This window comes from Eublepharis macularius, chromosome 9, assembly GCF_028583425.1.
Source record: "Eublepharis macularius isolate TG4126 chromosome 9, MPM_Emac_v1.0, whole genome shotgun sequence".
NCBI lineage: Eukaryota > Metazoa > Chordata > Lepidosauria > Squamata > Eublepharidae > Eublepharis > Eublepharis macularius.
The window spans coordinates 84,183,376-84,203,787 of NC_072798.1; the positions used below are offsets into that span (position 1 = coordinate 84,183,376).

General features: G+C 41.1%; 1 protein-coding gene across 1 annotated transcript in view; it reads right to left on the reverse strand.

Moving 5' to 3' along the window:
* The window catches only part of GRM8 (glutamate metabotropic receptor 8), a 717,928-nt gene that overhangs the window by 240,793 nt on the left and 456,723 nt on the right, over positions 1-20,412 (reverse strand). Inside the window, exon 6 of the mRNA XM_054989107.1 lies at positions 17,164-17,364. Within this exon, the coding sequence (XP_054845082.1) occupies positions 17,164-17,364 (201 nt within the window). The remainder of the gene's footprint in view (positions 1-17,163; positions 17,365-20,412) is intronic.

The window sequence follows — 20,412 nt, forward strand, 5'->3', positions numbered from 1 at the left end:
GGCATGAAGCTCACTGCATGACCTTGGGTCAATCATTCATTCCCAGTTTAATCTCACTCATGGCACTGTTGTGACTAAAAATGGAGGAGTGGAGAATCACATTTAAAAGAACAATGGTGGAGAATGCCCTCAAGTCATAGCTGATTTATGGCAATCCCTAGGAGATTTTCATGGTAAAAAACTAACAGAGGTGGTTAGCCATTGCCTGCCTCTGCAACCCTGGTCTTTGTTGGACATCTTCCATCCAATTACTAACCAACACCAACCCTGCTTATCTTCTGAGATCTGATGAGATCAGGCTCACCTGGGCTATCCAGGTCAAGGCATTTAAAACACTGTATGTTTTATACCCAAATGTTTTATACCCAAGATAGATCAAGATGGGTACCCATGTTTGTCTATAGTGGTCTAGTAGCACCTATAAGACTAACAAAATTTGTGGTAGGGTATGAGCTTTTGTGAGTCAAGGCTAATTTCTTCAGATGGCTGTATCTAAAGAAGTGAGCCTTGACTCACAAAAGCTCATAACCTACCACAATTTTTTTTAGTCTTATAGGTTCTAATGGACACAAGAATCAATTATTTAGTACTTCAATACTTGTAGGTAAAGGTAATGGTAGTCCCCTGTGCAAGCACCGAGTCATTACTGACCCATGGGGGGATGTCACATCACAACGTTTTCTTGGCAGATTTTTTACGGGGTGGTTTGCCATTGCCTTCCCCAGTCATCTACACTTTACCCACAGGAAACTCATTTTACCGACCTCAGAAGGATAGAAGACTTCTCAGTCTTCAGAAGGATAGAAGGGCCAAACTACAAGTGATGAATGACACAGGTTGGACACTTGTCAGCTTCCCTCAAGTTTTGATGGGAAATGTAGGCATTCTAGTCTTGCAGCTTGGCTCTCCAACTGCTGTGCAATGGACTTTTCAACTGTTACATGTCCAACATTCCGCCAAGTTGCCTACATTTCCCATCAAAACTTGATGGGGCTCTGTACTTGAATACTGACTATAAATTGTAGTCTGGGAAGCCACCAAGGTAACACTAAACCTCCATGCTGAAACTATATAGCATGTGACAGAGGACCTCAGTATGGGAGATGATAACATTATTTCTCCCAAAGGCCAACAAGGAACGATGATCTCCATTTTCAGGAACTTAAACTAAGTTATTGATTAAACTTCAATGTAATTATAAAAGTTAATAACATTAAGAAATTCGCATGGATTGAATAAAGCTTAATGTGAAAAGTCACTGGTGCATGTAATCCTGATCTTCTGGTACTCATGGAGTTTGCAATGATATAATTTAAAAATGTTATTACTAATACAAGGTTTCTAGGACGAATCTCCTTACCAACCCAAATTGAAGCAATAGGCATATCATTATAATTGCATGCCAAATATACTTGATGTTGGTTAAATATATCAGCATGTACTAACCAGTTATGCATAAAAGTTTTCCAGCATTCCTCTCCATTTCTGAAGCCCATTCTGACACCCAGAAGGATAATTCCTGGAGTCCATGCGGATCCATGCAGAGGGATGGCCGTGTAAATTCATAGGCTTGGGTGAGGAAGGACAAGAGAATTAAACTGAACCCTTTCTTTACTGGAGTTGTGCTTGCAGAAGAGGAATGAAGAATGCGTTCCTCACTTCCCCCCTCCCCGTAACATGTATGACTATTCCTCCATGTGAGTTCCATGATCCTGGAAATTATCTTTCCAAAGGTTGGAAGGAGCTTCAGGAATGGAGAGGAACCCAAGAAAATTCTGCGTTCCTGGCATGGAATGGCAGAATACATACCACTGAACCCAATTGCCAGATGGTATTAACTAACACTGCATCATCATCATCATCATCATCATCATCACCACCACCACCACCACCACCACAACAACATTTGATTTATATACTGCCCTTCAGAACAACTTAACGCCCACTCAGAGCAGTTTACAAAGTATGCCCACTCAGAGCAGTTTACAAAGTATGCCATTATTATCCCCACAACAAAACACCCTCTGAGGTGGGTGGGGCTGAGAGAGCTCCAGAGAGCCGTGACTAGCCCAAGGTCACCCAGCTGACTTCAAGCGGAGGAGTGGGAAATTGAACCCAGCTCTCCAGATTAGAGTCCCATGGTCTTAATCACTACACCAAACTTATGCCAAATAGTGTAAATGATGGCCATCTTTTGGGAATCCAACCTGTGCCTGTCATGAGCCACCAGTTAAATTCATAAAGGTGAAATCCTGAAATTCAACACAGTGGATGTTTTCATTTTTCAAAAATGAGAACCAACATCACAATGAGAAATTGTACCCAAAATATTAGGAGGCACAGAAGATACCAACGTGTTGGCATTTAGCCTTAGAAAGCTTAACGTACTATCTGGGAAAAGTTGTCTCTGACCTTTCTAGCAAAGAATCCAGTAGCACTTTTAAGATCAACCAACTTTATTGTAGCATAAGCTTTCAAGAGCCATAGCTGTCTTCGTCAGATGCATCAAGCTGTGGTCCTCAAAAGCTTATGCTACAACAAAGTTGGTTAGTCTTAAAGGTGCTACTGGACTCTTGCTGTTTTGCCACTGCAGACTAACATGGCTAACTCCACTGGATCTCTGACCTTTCTGACTCTAATGTATGTGGGACTTTCTGTAGAGGTGAAGGAAGTACACTCTGCTCTGACCTGAAGGCACTTTTCACAATTTCTGCTCCATATTTCCAGGGCTGAATCTTGGCCTAGAAAGCAGACGCTAAATCTTACCTCTAGAGTACTCTGGAAGAAACTAAACCCTAGTTTCAGATGGAATTTGTCATCTGCTTGGAGTGGCATGTTAATAGATTGTGCTAGTATGGACAGAGTCCAGCTCAAGCTACTGTTATCCCACTGCTTTTTAACTGCCTTTGCAACCCACCTTTCCTCTGAAAAGATATCTCAATGCAAAGCTCTATTTGCTCCTCACAAAAAAGGCAATGAGGTATGGTAGGCTGAGAATGTGCAATTGGACCAAAGTTTCATGGGGAATTTCATGGCCAAATAGGGCTGACTTTAGGTGTTGGCCACCTTGGATGTCCTCCAGTGCCCTCTCCCACAAGGCGTACCACTTTGCTTCATCCTCCATATACACACCACTACGTATAAACATATACATATATACACCTGAATTACATGCCAGCAGGCATATACTGCATATATAGAAAGAAGCAGTGTCCAAAAGCCAGTGAGAGTCTCTGCTGCACTTCCCAAAGCATCTCTCCAACCACAAAATGGGGAATTGCCCCCAAGTCTTGTGGCTCTGGCTGCCCCTGCATAATAATAACTATAAATAATAATAACATTCAATTTATATACTGCCCTTCAGGACAACTTAATGCCCACTCAGAGGGGTTTACAAAGTGTGTTGTTATTGTCCTCATGACAATCACCCTGTGAAGTGGGTGGGGCTGAGAGAGGTCCAAGAAGCTGTGACTGACCCAAGATCACCCAGTTGGCTTCAAGCGAAGGAGTGGGGAATCAAACCTGGCTCTCCAGATTAGAGTCCTGCCGCTTTTAATCACTACATCAAACTGGCTCTGCAATAAGGACATCTTCCGCTGCCTGATGGAAGAGTCATCTGGATGGATCAGAGTGCAAGCCTGAGAGAGTAGTGGCTTACTGCTTGCCCAGGTGCATCCATCAAGAAATGTGAGATAATAGCTGGAACCCGGCAGGCAATGAATAAGTTCAGCATCTCCGGTCAATGGGATCAATGGTGGGTACACTGCCATGCTGTGGGCCTCAACAAGTGCCCAACCAAGCTGAACTTACGGTAGAGCACAGAGTTGCACTGAGGGTTTCACTGCATGAGATAAAATACACTCGGACGACATGGGTAATTCAAGTGTATTTTGTAATTTGAGTGTATTGGAGTGTAATTCGAGTGTAACTCAAGTGCATTTTGTCTCGTGTGGTTTGACCCTGAGATAAAGCCTAGCACTTTGCCTATCACATCCGACTTGCTTTCCAGATACTCAGTTGTATGTACCAGGTGTTTTTATCTGTTGGTGGAGTTCCTTTTGATTCTTTTAGAATGTTGCAGTTTTAGATTTCCTTTCACTGGATTTTGACGCTATCATTATTGACTGTCAGGCCCAATGTTCTTGGGCAGAAATTTGACATGCAATTTTGCCCATAAATACCAAAATCCCCAGAGCCAAAGTAATAATTAAATATTAGCTTTTCACAAAACACACAATGCCTGCTAATTATAAATTTATCCTGTCCGTAATTGTTGCCTAAGAGAATTGTGTCTACCTGAATCCTCTTAACATTTAAGCAGCTGCTGATTTCTTTTCAAAAGAGGAATGTAGACAATTCGTCACTGCTGGTGACCTGCCTGAAGAATGACTTTCATTGTTTCATTGAGTTAGCCAGTAACTTTCCGTTTACATAAATGAAATGTAGGTGAAGGCTCTTTCTACTAACATTCAGTGTTCTTTAAAGAACCTTCTATAATTTCTCTGCTATCAGATCTGCAGGTCTCTTTTTAAACTTTATAATAAGGATTTTTAAAAATTAAACTTGCTGTGCAATCCTAAACAGAGTGCATTCCTCAATCCATTGAAATCTATGGGCTTAGAAGAGTGTAACACTTTGAATTGCACGTATAAACACAATGATGATACGGCATACATGTATTTATTTTTTAATGTTATTTAAAGTCCACTTTTCTCAGTAGGACTCAAGGAGGATTACACAGAGTTATTGGAACATCCAATAAAAGCACAATAGGATTTTGATTGTCGAAATCAGAACCAACTAAAAATCTGAAAACAGAACTGAAGCAAGTATAAGTATTAACATCACCCATCAACCAATGAAAAAGATACATAGTTAAGAAATATATAAGTTAAAGGTAATGATAAGAAAGGGGTAATAATGCTTTTTTCTCCATTTTTTAATTCTGCATGTGTTGTCCATCTGAAAAAATATACATTAAATAATCTTAATATTATCCTAACATTTTTAAATGTTACAATAGTTAGTGGCATCAAGATAATTAATAGATATGATAGATGTATGATAGATAAACTGGACTATTATTAAGAAGTTAGTATTGTCATTGTTAAGAAATATATATGTAAAAGGTTATGATAAGATAGGGGTAATAATGAGTTTTTCTTTTTTTCTTTTGAAAGATAAGAAGTAGAAATAGGTTTGAATTCTACATGTGCCATTTACTTGAAAATATATACCTTAAATAGTCTCAGATATTATTCTAATATTTTAAAGGTGATGATTTGTATACTCTGTATTTTGATAATCCTTGTAGCATGTTGCTTAGTATTTCCTTTGTATATATATTTTTGGACTTCTCATCCCCTTCCTTTGTTCCTCTCTTTTTTTCTGTATCTCTTCTGTTTTAATATTTTTTTTTAAAAAAAATTAAAAGGTACATAGTAAGATCCTACTTACAGCAAGACTTGAGTCCAGTAGCACCTTAAAGACCAATAAAATTTTGAGGCTATATGCTTTTACATCTGATGAAGGAAGCTTTGACTCTCTTGAAAGCTTTCCACAAAAGATGCAAAACTTAATTAATCAAGAGGGCTTTTTACTCAGATAGGAGGGCTCTACGGTAAGGAGGTAGTCTCAAGAAGATGGTTCACCAAAGAGATAAGGACTAAAGATTTCACTTCTACATGCCACTATGTACTATCTTTCGCCTTATGTCCTATCTGTTGCTTTAAATATATGCAAATTTGTACTATTTGTTTCTTTAAGTATGATCCTACTGGATAGTTCTATGTTATTTAATGTCGATCTTAGAATTGCTTATGCTCTGTTTTAGCATTTTTTCTACTCTGTATTGGATTTTTGCTGATGTTATCTCTTTGCAAATTGGCATTTATATGGCCTATTACATTGTTTATTGAAATGTCCTTGATATTGACTATACTAATCTCACACTGTATAACCCGCCTTGAGTCTCAGTGAGAAAGGCAGACGATAAATGATATAAAAAATAAAATATACCTTGAGAATCTTGTTGGACTTTAAGGTGCTACTGAACATGAATCTTGCTTTTTTACTGCAGACCAACACAGCTAACCACCTGAAACTACTTACAGAAACAGGTAGTACAAACTATACACAATAGTACAGACCACAGTCCCTAACCCTTTACCCTAGTATTTATCTGAACCAATTTTGTTACAGTATAGCCCTTTCTTTCTGACCTGCCCACTTACTTGATTGTGCACTGCCAATCCAAATAGTCAGGAGAATTTTAAAAAGATAAATATACAGTGGCAGTAAATATGCGGTCACATTCCATTCCATCTGGTATTACATACGCAAGCTGACTCTTTATTCTGAAGTTCACAACTATGTAATAACAATAAGGCTTTCTTCAAATACAACTGTAGACTCTCAGATCTTACTTTAGTCATTGAAGGTAATTATGCACTTAAACATACTTTATGTTGCAGATCAGTGCCACATCTTAAATAATCTAAAATAAGAAAAGATGTAACAGGCAATCTGCACCCTACCAACATACATTTACAAGAGTCCTATGCTAATATAAGTTTCTCCAAATAAATCCTGGGAGCTTGAGTTTGTGGAAGGTATTGAGCGAGATTCCCTATCCCATTTCACAGAACAGCAGTTCCCAGATATCCTGCAAAGGAAGAAATACCATTAAACTAATTTGCATGTGGGATATGCCCAGAGTAAATCCATTCTTTACTATATGTTACTAAATGTTTTACTAAATGTTTTGATAAGTGAAAATGGGAGACTAATTTTGCATGATTTTTTCCCAAGCTTTTCATACTAAATCATAAACTCCCTGCACAGAAACTGATTCTAATGACACATTTCAGACGTCAGCCCTCTACCACACCTCCTTAAAAGAGGTGAAACTATCTTAAAAGGCTACCAGGATCAAGAAGTGAGAAATTTTTATGTTCATATGTCTGTGTATATTCCATATTCTTAAATACCTGCCCTCCATCAATATCACATCCTGATTTCCACATTAGTCTGGTTGCTGGTAAAGGCACCATGGCACAGTCCTAGAATAAACACTTTCATATGAGAAATATTTCAGTAGACTGCTCACCATGTGAGCATGGTGACATATGGTATTTTAGTATACTAGGGTAAACTATTTTAAAACAGAGTATGCCCTGAAGTGGTAAATACTAATTCTCGCTATGTCAGACTACACTTACATGAAATATATACTATACAAAATTGGCCTTGTGGTGAATTTACCACTACATTAAGTTAAAAATAGGCTTAAACCTGGGCACAAATCCTCATATTGTAAACTTTCTCCTGCCGTTATCAGATGATCACTGAATATGTTGGGGAGAAGAGCATCATACCTACTGCCCTGCCCTTAATTTCTGGTATCTAATTTTTAACAAGTCTAGTTTGACTCAAAATTCCAAGTTTCACTGATCGTTTCTTACCACTCAAGACTAAACTGCAACTGTCTCCCACCTCCTCACAATCAAAGTAATGGAATTCAACTGAAATATTTACCATTACAACAGACATCATTTTTTATCAGTTGTGCATAATTAGTTTACTCTGGAATAAATATCAACTACTTTCCCACCTAAATACCCCCACACCAAATCCAACTAAAAAATGAATATACATTTTGGGTAAAACAACAGGCACCATCTGCCTTGTAAGTTGTAACCCAGCCCAAAGGCTGTCCAGAAAGAAAAGCCTTATATCTGCCTAGAAGGCTTGTGTGGGCTCTGCAGCATGGAGAAAGTAGACGAAAAACCCCTCTCACTGGAAGCAGATTCCAACAGGGAGGCACCACTCATGGATCTCAAGGGCAGGTTGATATGGGTGGAAGCGGTCTTGTACAGACTCTGCTCCCAAGTTGTATAAGATTCTCAAGGTCAACACCAGCAACCTTGAATCAACTGGAGCCACTGAAACAGACATACACTGACTTGATATGGTAATTGTGATATGTCTGAGTCCTTATTGCACCAAGTGGAGTTTTGGACTGTCCCCAAGGACATTCCCACATAGAAGGAACCCATGCTTCTAGGATTCTGCAAAATGTGCAAAAAGGAAGTGTTCTGGAGGGCATGTTTATCAAGGGAGTACAGTGATAGTTAAATGGAAACACTCAGTAATAAAATAAAAGGATCCTTAAAATAAAGGATCTTTAAAATAAAAGGATCAGAATTGCGGTTTTAGGAAATAATCATAACAACAACAACAACAACAACATTCCATTTATATACTACCCTTCAGGTAAACTTAATGCCCACTTAGAACGATTTACATTGAGTATTATTATTATCCTCACAGCAATCACCCTGTGAGGAGGGTGGGGCTGAGAACGCTCCGAGAGAGCTGTGATTGACCCAAGGTCACCCCGCTGGTTACAAGTGGAGGAGTGGGGAATCAAACCCGGCTCTCCAGATTAGAGCCCTGCCATCCTTAATTGCTAAACCAAAGGGGTTCTCATGATCTTATCATTTCACAAAATATGCGAAATGGAGTTGTTCAGGGGGCATTTTTAGAAAGGGAACAGGGTGGAAGTACAAAGGGGAATATTCGATAAAACAGAAATGTTTATTGGATGTGTTCTGCTGCTTTTATTTCAGTGCTCCCTCCTTTTATAATCCTGTTTTATTGCTCCATCCATTGCATGGGTTATACAGGTCTTCACTGCATCCTTTTCTAATTCTGTAATTCACCCTGAGGCTCAATGAGAAAGGAGGACTATAAAAGAAGTAAATTAATAAATGTGTTAGATTAATCTAGTCTGGATGGAACTGTGGCCTGAGGTCAGATTACTTGAGGAATAGCTGGAACTGGTGAATTAGCCTCAGGTGCTAAAAGGCAGATACCTATTTCTGTAAGAGCAGTGTGGAATTTAGAAGCCCCTCCAAGTTGTGGGAAGCGTTACCACACTTTTAAGGGAAGCGTTACCACACTTTTGCTGACCCAGGCAGTAGTTCATGTTAGAGGATGCTTTCCCTAGCAGAACTAGTAGGAGCAAGTTCGCTACATCTGCTCACTCTCTGGCTGATCACTGGGGGCCATCTGATTTTCCCAGTCAAAGCTGATGTTCTTCCTGGGAGGGAGGGTTCAGCCTTCCATTTTTCTTTTGCACCTTCAGCTAGTTTAAGGCTTCTAACTAATTTTCCTCACTTCAGCCGGGCTTGCACAGCTGTCATTTGTGTTTTTTATATTCCCAAGCCAAATATATACCCCCCAAATCCCCTTTTCCAGATACGCTTATATCCAGATATAGCGTCTTACTTGATTATATTTGGATAAATGTTCCCAAATGATCCCAAATAATAAACATCCCCAAATGATCTGAATATATCTGGTTATCACATTTTAAATGTTGCAGCAGATTGTTTCCCAGGCTTTCCAGGCAACAGGAGGAGGGGGCAGGGGGGCAGCATTACTATGTGTGTGTCTTGTGTCAGTGTTGCTTGCTTTGCAGATATCTTTGTCAGGTCTGGATTGCTTCCTTGGTGTTACTGGCTTGCCAAAATGGATGCTGGGATTCTGTAGTTTGATGTTGGTTCTGTTGGGCTTGCATTGGCTCTGGGTTCTTCCTGGCACCTGTGAGTGGCATTGGTTCTCTTGGGCTTGCAACAGTGCCCCTTGCTTCATTTTGGTTCTGTTGAGATTCTCTGGTTTGACATTGGTTCTGCTGCTGGGATTCTTCAGATTAGCATTGGTTCCATTGGGCTTTGTTGGTTAAGCTTGCATTGGGACTGGCTTTTAGCCAGGTATTGTCCCCTGTGTGTTTGGTCAAGGTTTCTTTGTGCTGGAAAGCACAAAGTCTAGGGCCACAATTTTCTTGAAACTTTGAGGTGTCTGCAGTGGACAGGAAGGAACCCCCACCATCGATCATTTCCCCTATGGGGATTAATGGAGCCAAATACATTTGGATTCCTGAATAAAACCCGGATCATCTGAATACTAAACTGGTATTTTTGGACCTGAGTATCAGGAATACCGAATATATAAGGCATTCTGGACACCCAGATCCTAATACACCGATTTCTTTTTTTAGTGCACTGCTTCTTTCTAAATCTGCTATATGTGTCTGTTTTCTTTGCTGAGAGTGCCACCATAAATACACGTACGTGTACCCCTTGGTACAGAAGGCTGAATGATGAAAACAACCATGGTGGGCGTGAGCTCAATCCCTGCCTCACATATTTTGCGACCCTCTGAATGCGGATTTCTCTCGGAGGCTATGCTTTTCATCATCTGCTTCCCATTATAAACCCCAACAAGCTGGAAAGTATATTAACGTTGGCAGAATGCTTTGGAATAACATCCATGTATCTTAAGAGTTAGACAAGTAAACAATGCCTTCCCTTGCATTACTATTCTAATTAGAATGCCAAAACTGAATTTATTTCACATTCAAACCTGCCATATTCCAGTGAGATGTTGAACCAATAGAGGTATGCTCTATTATGGAGAATTGGTTTAAGCAGAATTCCTTGCACAAAATACCACTGTATAAGGGAACACATGATAGTCCTATAGAATAAGTTTTTGTCTCCTCTTGGCTCATGCCTTTATATTATAGCATTCTTTGGCATTTTGCTTCTCATAGAATACCATGACTACACACATCAGTCAAAAATATTTTTTACTTGCTTAACTGCGAATTGCACAAACCATCTTAAAATCTCCTTTGCCTGTGTACTGCACACTGAACTGTTCACCCTAACATTATGCATTTATTTGGGATTTTCAGAAGTTTTGAGGTTTCAAATATTTCTAAAATCGGTCAAAAGCCTTCAAGTATGCTTCCACCATATTTTTATGTGGTAGCTGGCCTTTTGGGAAGGAAGTTAACTGTACATTTTAAATTTGTTTCCATTTTTATCCAAGCCTAAGGTCCACAACTGGGATGGAATAAAAACACAAATGAATGAATAAACAAACAGGGATGTATTAATCAGGAAAAAAACTATTTACAATTCTTTGCCAGCTGGTTCTTCTGACAGCTCATCTAAGAAGAGTTACACCTTCTATAAATGTTGAAGTCAATTGACCTAGAAAGGTGTAACTGTTTTGGATTGCATCACTAGTGGGATTTTCAAACTCATCTGGTAATCTAGTCTTACATGTTGTTACTCCAGCAAAGAACTGCTTAAGCGCTCAAGGACACAACACTAGTGTAGAAATATGAGGCAATTGTACAGCTGGAAGATCCAGTGATGTTAAGATGTGGATATGGTGCTAATCTCTTAAATGTACTATTAATACAAAGACCCTTTCGTGTGAATTGTGTCTTTGAAGATTAGACTGCAAGGCTGCAACAGGATCATCTTGTCCACACAGGAAAATCCGGTTGTAAACAATGGCTATAGTACAGTGATAGCACAATATCCGGCAATGTGTGGATGCAGCCTTCGGTCTCATGAGAATCCAGCTCCAGACTCTCATCATCCCAGGCTGATTATGACTGTTCTATGTTTTGATGCAGACAAGCGGCATTAACAGTGGGCAGGTGAATCAATTCTATCCGCGTTATCCCATTACCCCAAGGAAGTCTCTGTTCTACCCACACTGCCTGCTTATGATTGGTATGGAAGGAAGTTGACAGCTTAATCACTTTATAAAACTGCCTTGGAGCAAAATGTGCCTATATGAATTAATGTTCCATTTTCGCTTGAATCCACAGAAGCCCAACACCTTACAAGAGAACTTCATATTAAGGACTGATTGCATCAAACACGGTGCTTAAGGGGCAGTTACGCAATGCACACTGACCAACCCCCTCCTTTATTGTGTTATGTAATGGCTGCAACTCCTCGAAGGGCTTTCTAGAGCTCTGGACCTTTAAGAAGTAGGTCAGAAATGATGAGAAAATTGGGCACATTGCATTACTATTTAGGTGCCATCTTCACCCTAACTCTAATAGTAACACGAGTGACTCAATATCACCAGCAGGCTTCATGGCTGGGTAAGGACTGGAATATGTGTTTGAAGTCCTACTCTGACACGCTAACCACTGCACAATACAGGTTAGCAAATCATAGCTTGATTGTGTGCAGCTACAGAAATTGCATATCCGTATCACATACCTGTTTTTTATCTAGCCACAGAAAAAAATGAACCAAATTACTAGCACTTTTAATTTTTATTGTATTTTCCCCACTCACCCCAAATCTTGGACAGCAGAGCTAAATATGTAATGCTACTATAGCCTGGGTTTGCATGATATGTGGCTCTAAAGTATTATAGAAAGCGAAGACTTCTAAGTTTCTGCAGGAAACAGGATTAATCAGAAAAAATCTGTGTACAAGAGGCAATTGATTATGATTTCAATATGCCTTTGTTTGTTTTGATTCCTCATTGCCCCCGAACCAAAGAGAATAGCATAAAATGATTCTGAAAGTGACAAATAATCATTCTATATCCTCAGCCTGCTCTCCTGAGCTGGTGTGCGATCCCTGCAAAAAGCAAATTGAGAAAAGAGACATTCTCCATTTAAATTGTAAGTTGTGGGAACGCAGCTAAACAAAATCCAATGTCATATCAATTATATCGGTTCACTGTGCTATGGAGAATATGATCTCTCTGCTGTCATGAAAGTGTCACAGAATATTACATGGATGAAGCTGTTGGGAAAATATATTTTTTTTCCCTTGCAATAAAGCTCAAATAAACAAGCAACATTTAAAAGAAGTAATTCTAAATTTGATTAAGCATAGAAAAGAGCACTTAAAAGCAAAGGTGACTTAGGCCTGGATGCTTTAATCATCAACTGATTGGGTGCTTTCCCCTGAACCCTCTTTCATGCATTCAGATTTATCTATTTAAATTTTATTTTTAATTTAGTTAAAGGATCAGTGTTTTACTAAAGGCTGCATTCAATTAAGAGACAGTTATTATGGTTCCGCCTTGTCCAGAACCAGTTCCAGCTACTAGCATGGACTCGCCACTGCCAGGACAGCCCCACACTCCCCTGTGGTGAAGGCGGACAGCCCAACAGCTCCTGAAGAAGAGCAATGCAGGGAGTAGCCACCTTGCCCCCTGGGCTGGCAGCTCAGCCACCAGCCTCAACAAAGCTGCACAGCATCCTGGAAGTGACCGGGGTGCTTGCAGTGGGCCCTGCCCACTCAGCCCAGCCTCCAGAGGCTGCAGGCAAGACAGCAGCTGGGCCTGGACTCCCTCCAGCCCTGTCCCAGGCTGCAGCAATGCCAGGAAAAGCCAGGAGAGGGCAAGGGCCACCCAGTATGGAACAGGCAAGCTCTCCAGTAGACATGGGCACGGTCCCAAAAAAAAATACCGATCAAGCTGATCGAGGATCTGCGCTGGCTATGACCCCAGATCACCGATTCACTCCAATCAAGTCCCGTTTCCGATCTGGGATTGGGGATCTGGGATCGGAGAGGCCAAAGCAGAGGGGTGCCCCCCACACACACACACTTAGAGCAGAGGGGGGGAGTTTTTAACCCAGCGACGAGCCGCCTCCCCTCAGGGAGGGGACGTTTTCTCTCTCACACACACACTTAGAGCAGGGGGGGGGAGTTTTTCACCCATCCCTGCCTCTCCAAATAGAGAGAGAGACACCCCGTCAACAAGTTTCAGCCAGCTTTTTTAAAAAAGCAGGGATAGAATCCTCCATTCCTCCCCACCCAATTTTAAAAGCAAGCAGCCAGTCTTCCAAAAGCATATTTTAAACAGGAAGAAAGTAAAACCAGGATCCACACGGATTCTCACGGATCCTATGGTTTTTTAAATAGGAAAAACACATATGAAACATAATATCACATATCACAGCCAGGTCCACAGACTTAAATATAAAAAACACAGATCCAAAAATATTTGGTGCTGCCACGGTGAAAAAACATGAATCTGAGACACAGATCCTCATGAATTCATATGATTTTTACATTGAAACAAAACAAAAAGGCTACCATATTTTAGATCTTTTGGTCCTGTTTTGTGGCATTGGACATGATCTGGGAGAGTATACACTCCCACTCAGCTCCTCTGAGCCCTCTATTTACCAAGTATTACCCTTCTAGTCATGAAAAAGCCAAATCATTTGTACCACCTGTCTAATTAGAGTTCCACCAGCTGAGAGTTTAAAGGCGGCTGTATTTTCTTTTGCACACTTTCTCCCCCTTCTCTTTCTCAACTGCTTGCAAAAGGGATGCAGTTTGCTGGGCTGAGAAGCCAGGACGAGAGAGAGATCTCTTTTCAGTGTTAACTCTTTCAATGCACTGAATGAACTCAGGAGGAGAGGAGCGCAAAAAAGCTTCAGCTGATAGCCGCTCTCAAAGCCAGGGTTTTTTTGTTTTCTCTCTCTCTTAACCCCTTCCTCTCCCAATCACTTTGCTTATATTTTTCTCAGGAAGCCACCTTTTCACTCACAACTGTTTGCTTTTCCTCGCTAGGGGAAATATTTTCAAGTTTCTTGCCTTCAATTTCTTTTGCTCTGTGTGCAGCATGAAACCTCCGTGAAAGAAGGAGGGCAAACAGCTCAGGCATTCCCCTGCCTCCGTTGCCAGAGGAATAGATTGTTGGTGCCTGAATGTCTAGCTTCCCGATCCTATCATGATCACCCTGGTCCAGCCCAGGTCCAGCCCCTTCCCGACCACTGGATCGTTTGCTATGGAAGACAACGATCCACCAGGTCATGATCGGGTGATTGCCATTATCGTGGGTTTTTTTTATTGTAATGCAGATCGTGTCCATCTTTACTCTCCAGCCACCAAGGATAGGGCAATCCCTGTTTAAAGCCACTGACCATTTCAACAATAATATGAACCTCAAATCAGTCTCTTTTTGGAGGTAATCGAGTCAGAAAGTGTAGACCTCCTTGTAAGGAACGTTCAGACCCATTTATTTTGAGCCACAACGCAGTAGAATGCTTTTGGGTGTACCTTTAACTTAAGCAATCACCCTCTGCCCATGCTAGAGAGAGACAGAGAGAGAGAACAGAGACCTTCTGTCAGTCACCTGAGCTCATGTTCTGCATCACTTGAGGACAGAAACTAAAAAGTGAGACAGTATTTAACAATAATGGTTCTGAACAATCCTACGATCATAGATCTGTGCACGCACAAGCTAGGCACCACTTAATTACAGACTATAAAAGCAATTCCTACCTCACAGAGTGCACAGTAAATTATTTCATTTCAAAGTATGGATGAATATAAAATAAGGTTTAATAACCACATCACTGTTTTCCCCCACAGTCAATAAATCCATGGGTTTAAAAATATCAATTCAAGATTTGTTGTTCAAAATAAAGCAGGTGTTCCTCATCTCCTTGCCTGCTGTAAGGGTTACAAAGGTCTCAAATTAAATTACTCCATGGTTTGATCATAACTGTACTGACCAAATAAAAACCCTTTCCTGTACACCTCATCCAGTGAAGCTTTCGATCCCATTAATCGCAATACTACATTTACAGCAAAATACACAGTCATGATGTGTGGTGTGTGTATTTTAAGGAGGGGGAATATTCCCAGCCAGCCCCTGTTTCTTTATTTAATACATGAATACTAAAATCTCTTTTATGGGAATTTCAAAAAGGAAACCACAAAGAACTTTTCTTAGGGGGGAAATATTGCAAACCTCAACAAATTGTGCCTATCAACCAAATGGTCTTTCTGGTGCATTACCTGAAGCAAAAGCAGTTTCCACTTGGAAGCCAAATAAAAAATGACCTTGCGCTTTTTGAAAGGTGACTGGCAGCTGAGGTCACTGGAGTGTAGTGTGATAGACAGTACAACTCTGCCTATGGTTTGTCGGCATGTCTGGCAGAAAGAATAAAACTGTAAGGAACCTTGCATGATTTCCTTGGCAAATAATCCAGCACAGTCGTAATTTTTACAGCAGGGAACCAGATCTTGTAAGGAATTTTATCTCCCTCTCTTGCCTTCTCACCAACTTAAGAGTCTCTCTACACAAGACATCTCACATGGGGATGCTCAGGGCTTTTTTCTGGCAAAAGAGGTGGTAGAACTCAGTGGTGGAACTCAGGACCACAGAATGATGTCGCTTTGGGTCAGCTGGAACAAGGTTTTTTTAAAAAAAGTTTAAATTGCCTTCAGCAAAAACGGTCACATGGCTGGTGGCCCCGCCCCCTGATCTCCAGACAGAGGGGAGTTTAAATTGCCCTATGCACCACTGGCGAGGAGGGCAATCTAAACTCCCCTCTGTCTGGAGATCAGGGGGCGGGGCCACCGGCCATGGGACCATTTTCAAGAGGTGCTGGAACTCTGTTACACCGCGTTCCTGCTGAAAAAAAGCCATGGGGATGCTCAAGTGTAGGGAGAAGCAATGTTAGCCAGGAAGCATAGTTTTAAAAGACAGAGCTGGTGGAGATTGCTGCTCAGAGAGTTTGTTCATTTCATCTTCGCCTCCCGGAAGGCTCTGTCAATTTCACCTCCCCTTTTGGGAGGTGAAAATGACATTAACAAACCCTCTGAGAAGCAATCTCTGCCTGCTCTGTGTAGAGATAGAGGCTTTGGCTCTGTCTTTTTAAATTACACTGTCTTTTAAAATTGCACCTCCCTTCACTTGAGCGCCCCCATGTAAGATGTCTTGTGTAGAGAGACTCTAAGTCATTAGATGTATGTCCTCCCCAGCCAGTTGTCAATCGTACAATATTTTATTGTGTATACTTTGGAATACACAAAGAAATGGCTAAATTAGAAAGGAATTGAAAAATAAAAGGTTCAGGCAGAAATGATACCTTTGTTAGCCATCTTTAAAAATGAAGCTGACTTCAAATAACCTTCTATTAAAGACACACAATTAATAGAGTTTAAACACATTTCCAAAAGAGTTGCTGTCCTTTCCCCTAATGATAGTGTTAATGATCACAGCCATACCTTGTGAAGAGAATTGCACAGGTTGGTTGATGTTTCCTGATTTCCCAGTCGCCTATTTTGATCAACAGAGACTTATTTTTAACTTGTACCTTTTTTTTTCCATGCAAAGTTTAACATTAGCAGACATGTATATGCTTGAGGTTTCAAAGCAGGTGAGAAAACGTACGTTTTTGATTAAAAGAAAAAGAGACAGTGGCACTTCTAATACTGTGCTTAGAAGTGCCCTATATAGAGATGAAAACACGTCTTGTCACTTCAGAAGTATAGTTAGAGAAGATAAAGAGAGCAAACTTACCATTAAAGTTTACCGCCCGAATATAACTAAGGAGTTCTTTTCCATCAATGGTGCTCATTCGTGGACACAGACCAATATAGCCTGGACAAAGATCTTTATGCATATTGTTCAACGCGTATGCCATGGAATACACAGCATCGATGACAAACTGGACCTTTCCCTCTTGCTCATAAGAAGAATCCCTTGCAATTCGTTCCAAGCCTGTGGGAAAGAAAAGATGTAAGGAATCATATTATTAGTCCCCCCCCCCTGCACAGCTCTATAGAAGGATGATAATAACAACAACAACAACAGCAACAACAACACTGTTGAAATGGTATACCGAGGATGAGACAGTTAAAACACAAAAGGTGAAATGGGCTATAAATTTTAACAAAGAAATAACAATGGAGGCATGGGAATACTTGTGGAAGACTACAATGAAGACAACGACATGTACAAATATCAAAGAGAACATCTACAAAATGATCTATCGTTGGTACATGACACCAAAGAAGATTGCGCTAGGGAATTCGAACACTTCTAATAAATGCTGGAAATGTAGGAAGCATGAGGGCTCCCTCTATCATATGTGGTGGTCGTGTGAGGTAGCCAGGCAGTACTGGGGGTAATAATAAGAGAAATGAGTGAAATTTTACAATTTCAAATTAATAAGAACCCAGAACTCCTGCTACTGAACTTGGGAATGGAGGGAATTCCAGCCCATCACAGGACGCTGATATTTTACATGACGGCAGCAGCTAGACTTTTGTATGCGCAAAAATGGAAAGTACAAGAAGTGCCAACTATCGAAGATTGGATCTACAAATTGCTGTACATGGCTGAAATGGATAAGATGACAAGAAAACTGAGAAATCTGGACTCAGGGCAGTTTAACACAGATTGGGAGAAGCTGAAACAATATCTGGAGAAGAAATGGGAGGTGGGAGGAAAACTGTGGCAGTTTGAGAACTACTGAAGTATAATAAAATGTAGAGGGGGGTGACTTTACCGGGGGGAGAAGAGATAAATGTGAATTTATAAGCAGTTAGATTAACAGATTGATATATATATAGATATATATAGGTTAATAAATAGAATATTGACAGAAAATAATTAACTATAAGGATTAAATATAAGGATTGAGTAACCAACAATATTTTCTTTCTTTGATAAGATTTGTATAATGCACCAAACTGAATGTCTGAAGGTATAGATGAGTCAAATTGATTGACTATGTGATGTTATATAGAATTACTATAAAAAGACAGAATGAGTAATATATAGAGAATAAGTCAAATTGTTTGATTTAAATGTGTAAGGTTTTTATGGTTTATGATATATAGAAATATTTAAAATTGGAAAATGGGATAAATTGTTTATCTAAGATGGAACAAAGACTTACAGTTTGGATATATAATAAGAAAAATAGTTAAGGATGTACTGCTTAGTATAATGGAGAATATATATTCGTTAGATAGAGGAATTTAATAGAAGTAAGGGAAAAGGGACAAAGGGTTGGAAAACTGTTGGAAGTCAACAAAAGGGGGGGGGAAAGGGAGGGGGTTAGAAATGAAAAATTTGGGGAAAATTGAATGTAAATGTAAAAATAACGGATTCTAACCCAATAAATTTTTTTCAAAAAAAAAAAAAACAACAGCAACAACAACAACATTCAATTTATATACTGCTCTTCAGGACAACTTAACACCCACTCAGCAGTTTACAAAGTATGATATTATTATCCACACAGCAATCATCCGGTGGGGCTGAGAGAGCTCCGAGAGAGCTGTGACTGACCCAAGGCCACTCAGCTGGCTTCAAACAGAGCAGTGGAGAATCAAACCCGGTTCTCCAGATTAGAGTCCCGCCACTCTTTAACCACTACACCAACTGGTAGGGGCGGTCTTAGCCAATGGGAAATGAGGCAGATGCCCTGGGACCCATGCTGGGGGGAGGGTAAAAGTCCGTGTCTCTCAACAGAAGAGAGAGAGAAAATAGCAGGCTCCTGCCACTGCCACTTGCACCTACTCTGTTAGAGGCTCAGGTAGACAGCTTGGTGGTGGCTGCCTGTGCCCACTCCTTCAAGGGCTCAGGAAGTTGGCTTCCAGCAATGGCTTCCACTTGCTTGGGCTGTCCCTTGCTTGGCTCCATACTAGACTTCTGCCTTGGGCCTCAGTATCACTCAACCCCCTCAACCCCCGCCAACAGGTGGAGGATTCGGGGACAATTGATCCTAACTGCTGCACTGGTTCCCTTCAAAGTTTAAAGGATTCCACAGTGAAAATAAGGAAGGAAGGAAGGAAGGAAGGAAGGAAGGAAGGAAGGAAGGAAGGAAGGAAGGAAGGAAGGAAGGAAGGAAGGAAGGAAGGAAGGAAGGAAGGAAGGAAGGAAGGAAGGAAGGAAGGAAGAATTGTGCATGTTGAAGACTACGAGCCAAGCTACAAGAGATGAATTACACGAGGAGGAGCACGTGAAGGGAGTCGCAATGTTAGATGGGAATCTGAGTTCTAAAAGAAAACGGAAGGCTTTGTCAATTTCCCCTCTTTACAGAGCCAGGGAGATCTCTGCTCAGAGGGTTTGTTAATTTCCTCTTTGCCTCTGGAAGGCCTTTTAAGAGGCAAAGAAGAAATAAACAACCCCCCTGAGCAGCCATCTCCCTGGCTCTGTACAGAGGGGAAATTGACAAAGCCTTCCGATCTCTTTTAAAACTCGAAGACTCACCCTGCAGCTGCTTGCAGCCTCGGCAGGGAGTCTAACTTTGCTGCCCCGCCTGGTGGAAAGGAGGCAGGCTCCCTTCCTTCCCGGGCATCCGGGGCATTGGCCAGGGGGCGGAGCCAAGGGCCGTTTTTCGGTGGCTCCGTTCTCCCCTGGCCGCAGTTGCAAAGAGCTCGGCCCACCCACCTCTCCCTGTTTTAGTGCAGGACTAGCTGGCTGCTGTTCCAGAGCCAGGTAGGAATTTTTTACCTTTTTTCCCAGATTGGCTGCGGGAAAGGAAGGTTTTTTCGCCTACCTTGCACTAATGGCGGTGTTTGAGGCATTTGAGGTGGTGCCGTAGGGGGTTTGTGTCATTGGCAGGAGATTCTGGGAATAGGGTGTGGGCTGGTGAGCACCTTGTGGCACTTCCCCTTGAGTGGGGACAGGGCTGCCATTAAGGGCGGTATGCATGCTTGTGGCGACCGTACACTGGCAGAAACCTGTGGGGATCCTCAATACAAGACCTCCCCTCATGCCGTGCGGCTGGGTGTGTAACAGGTGCTTCAGTGAGGA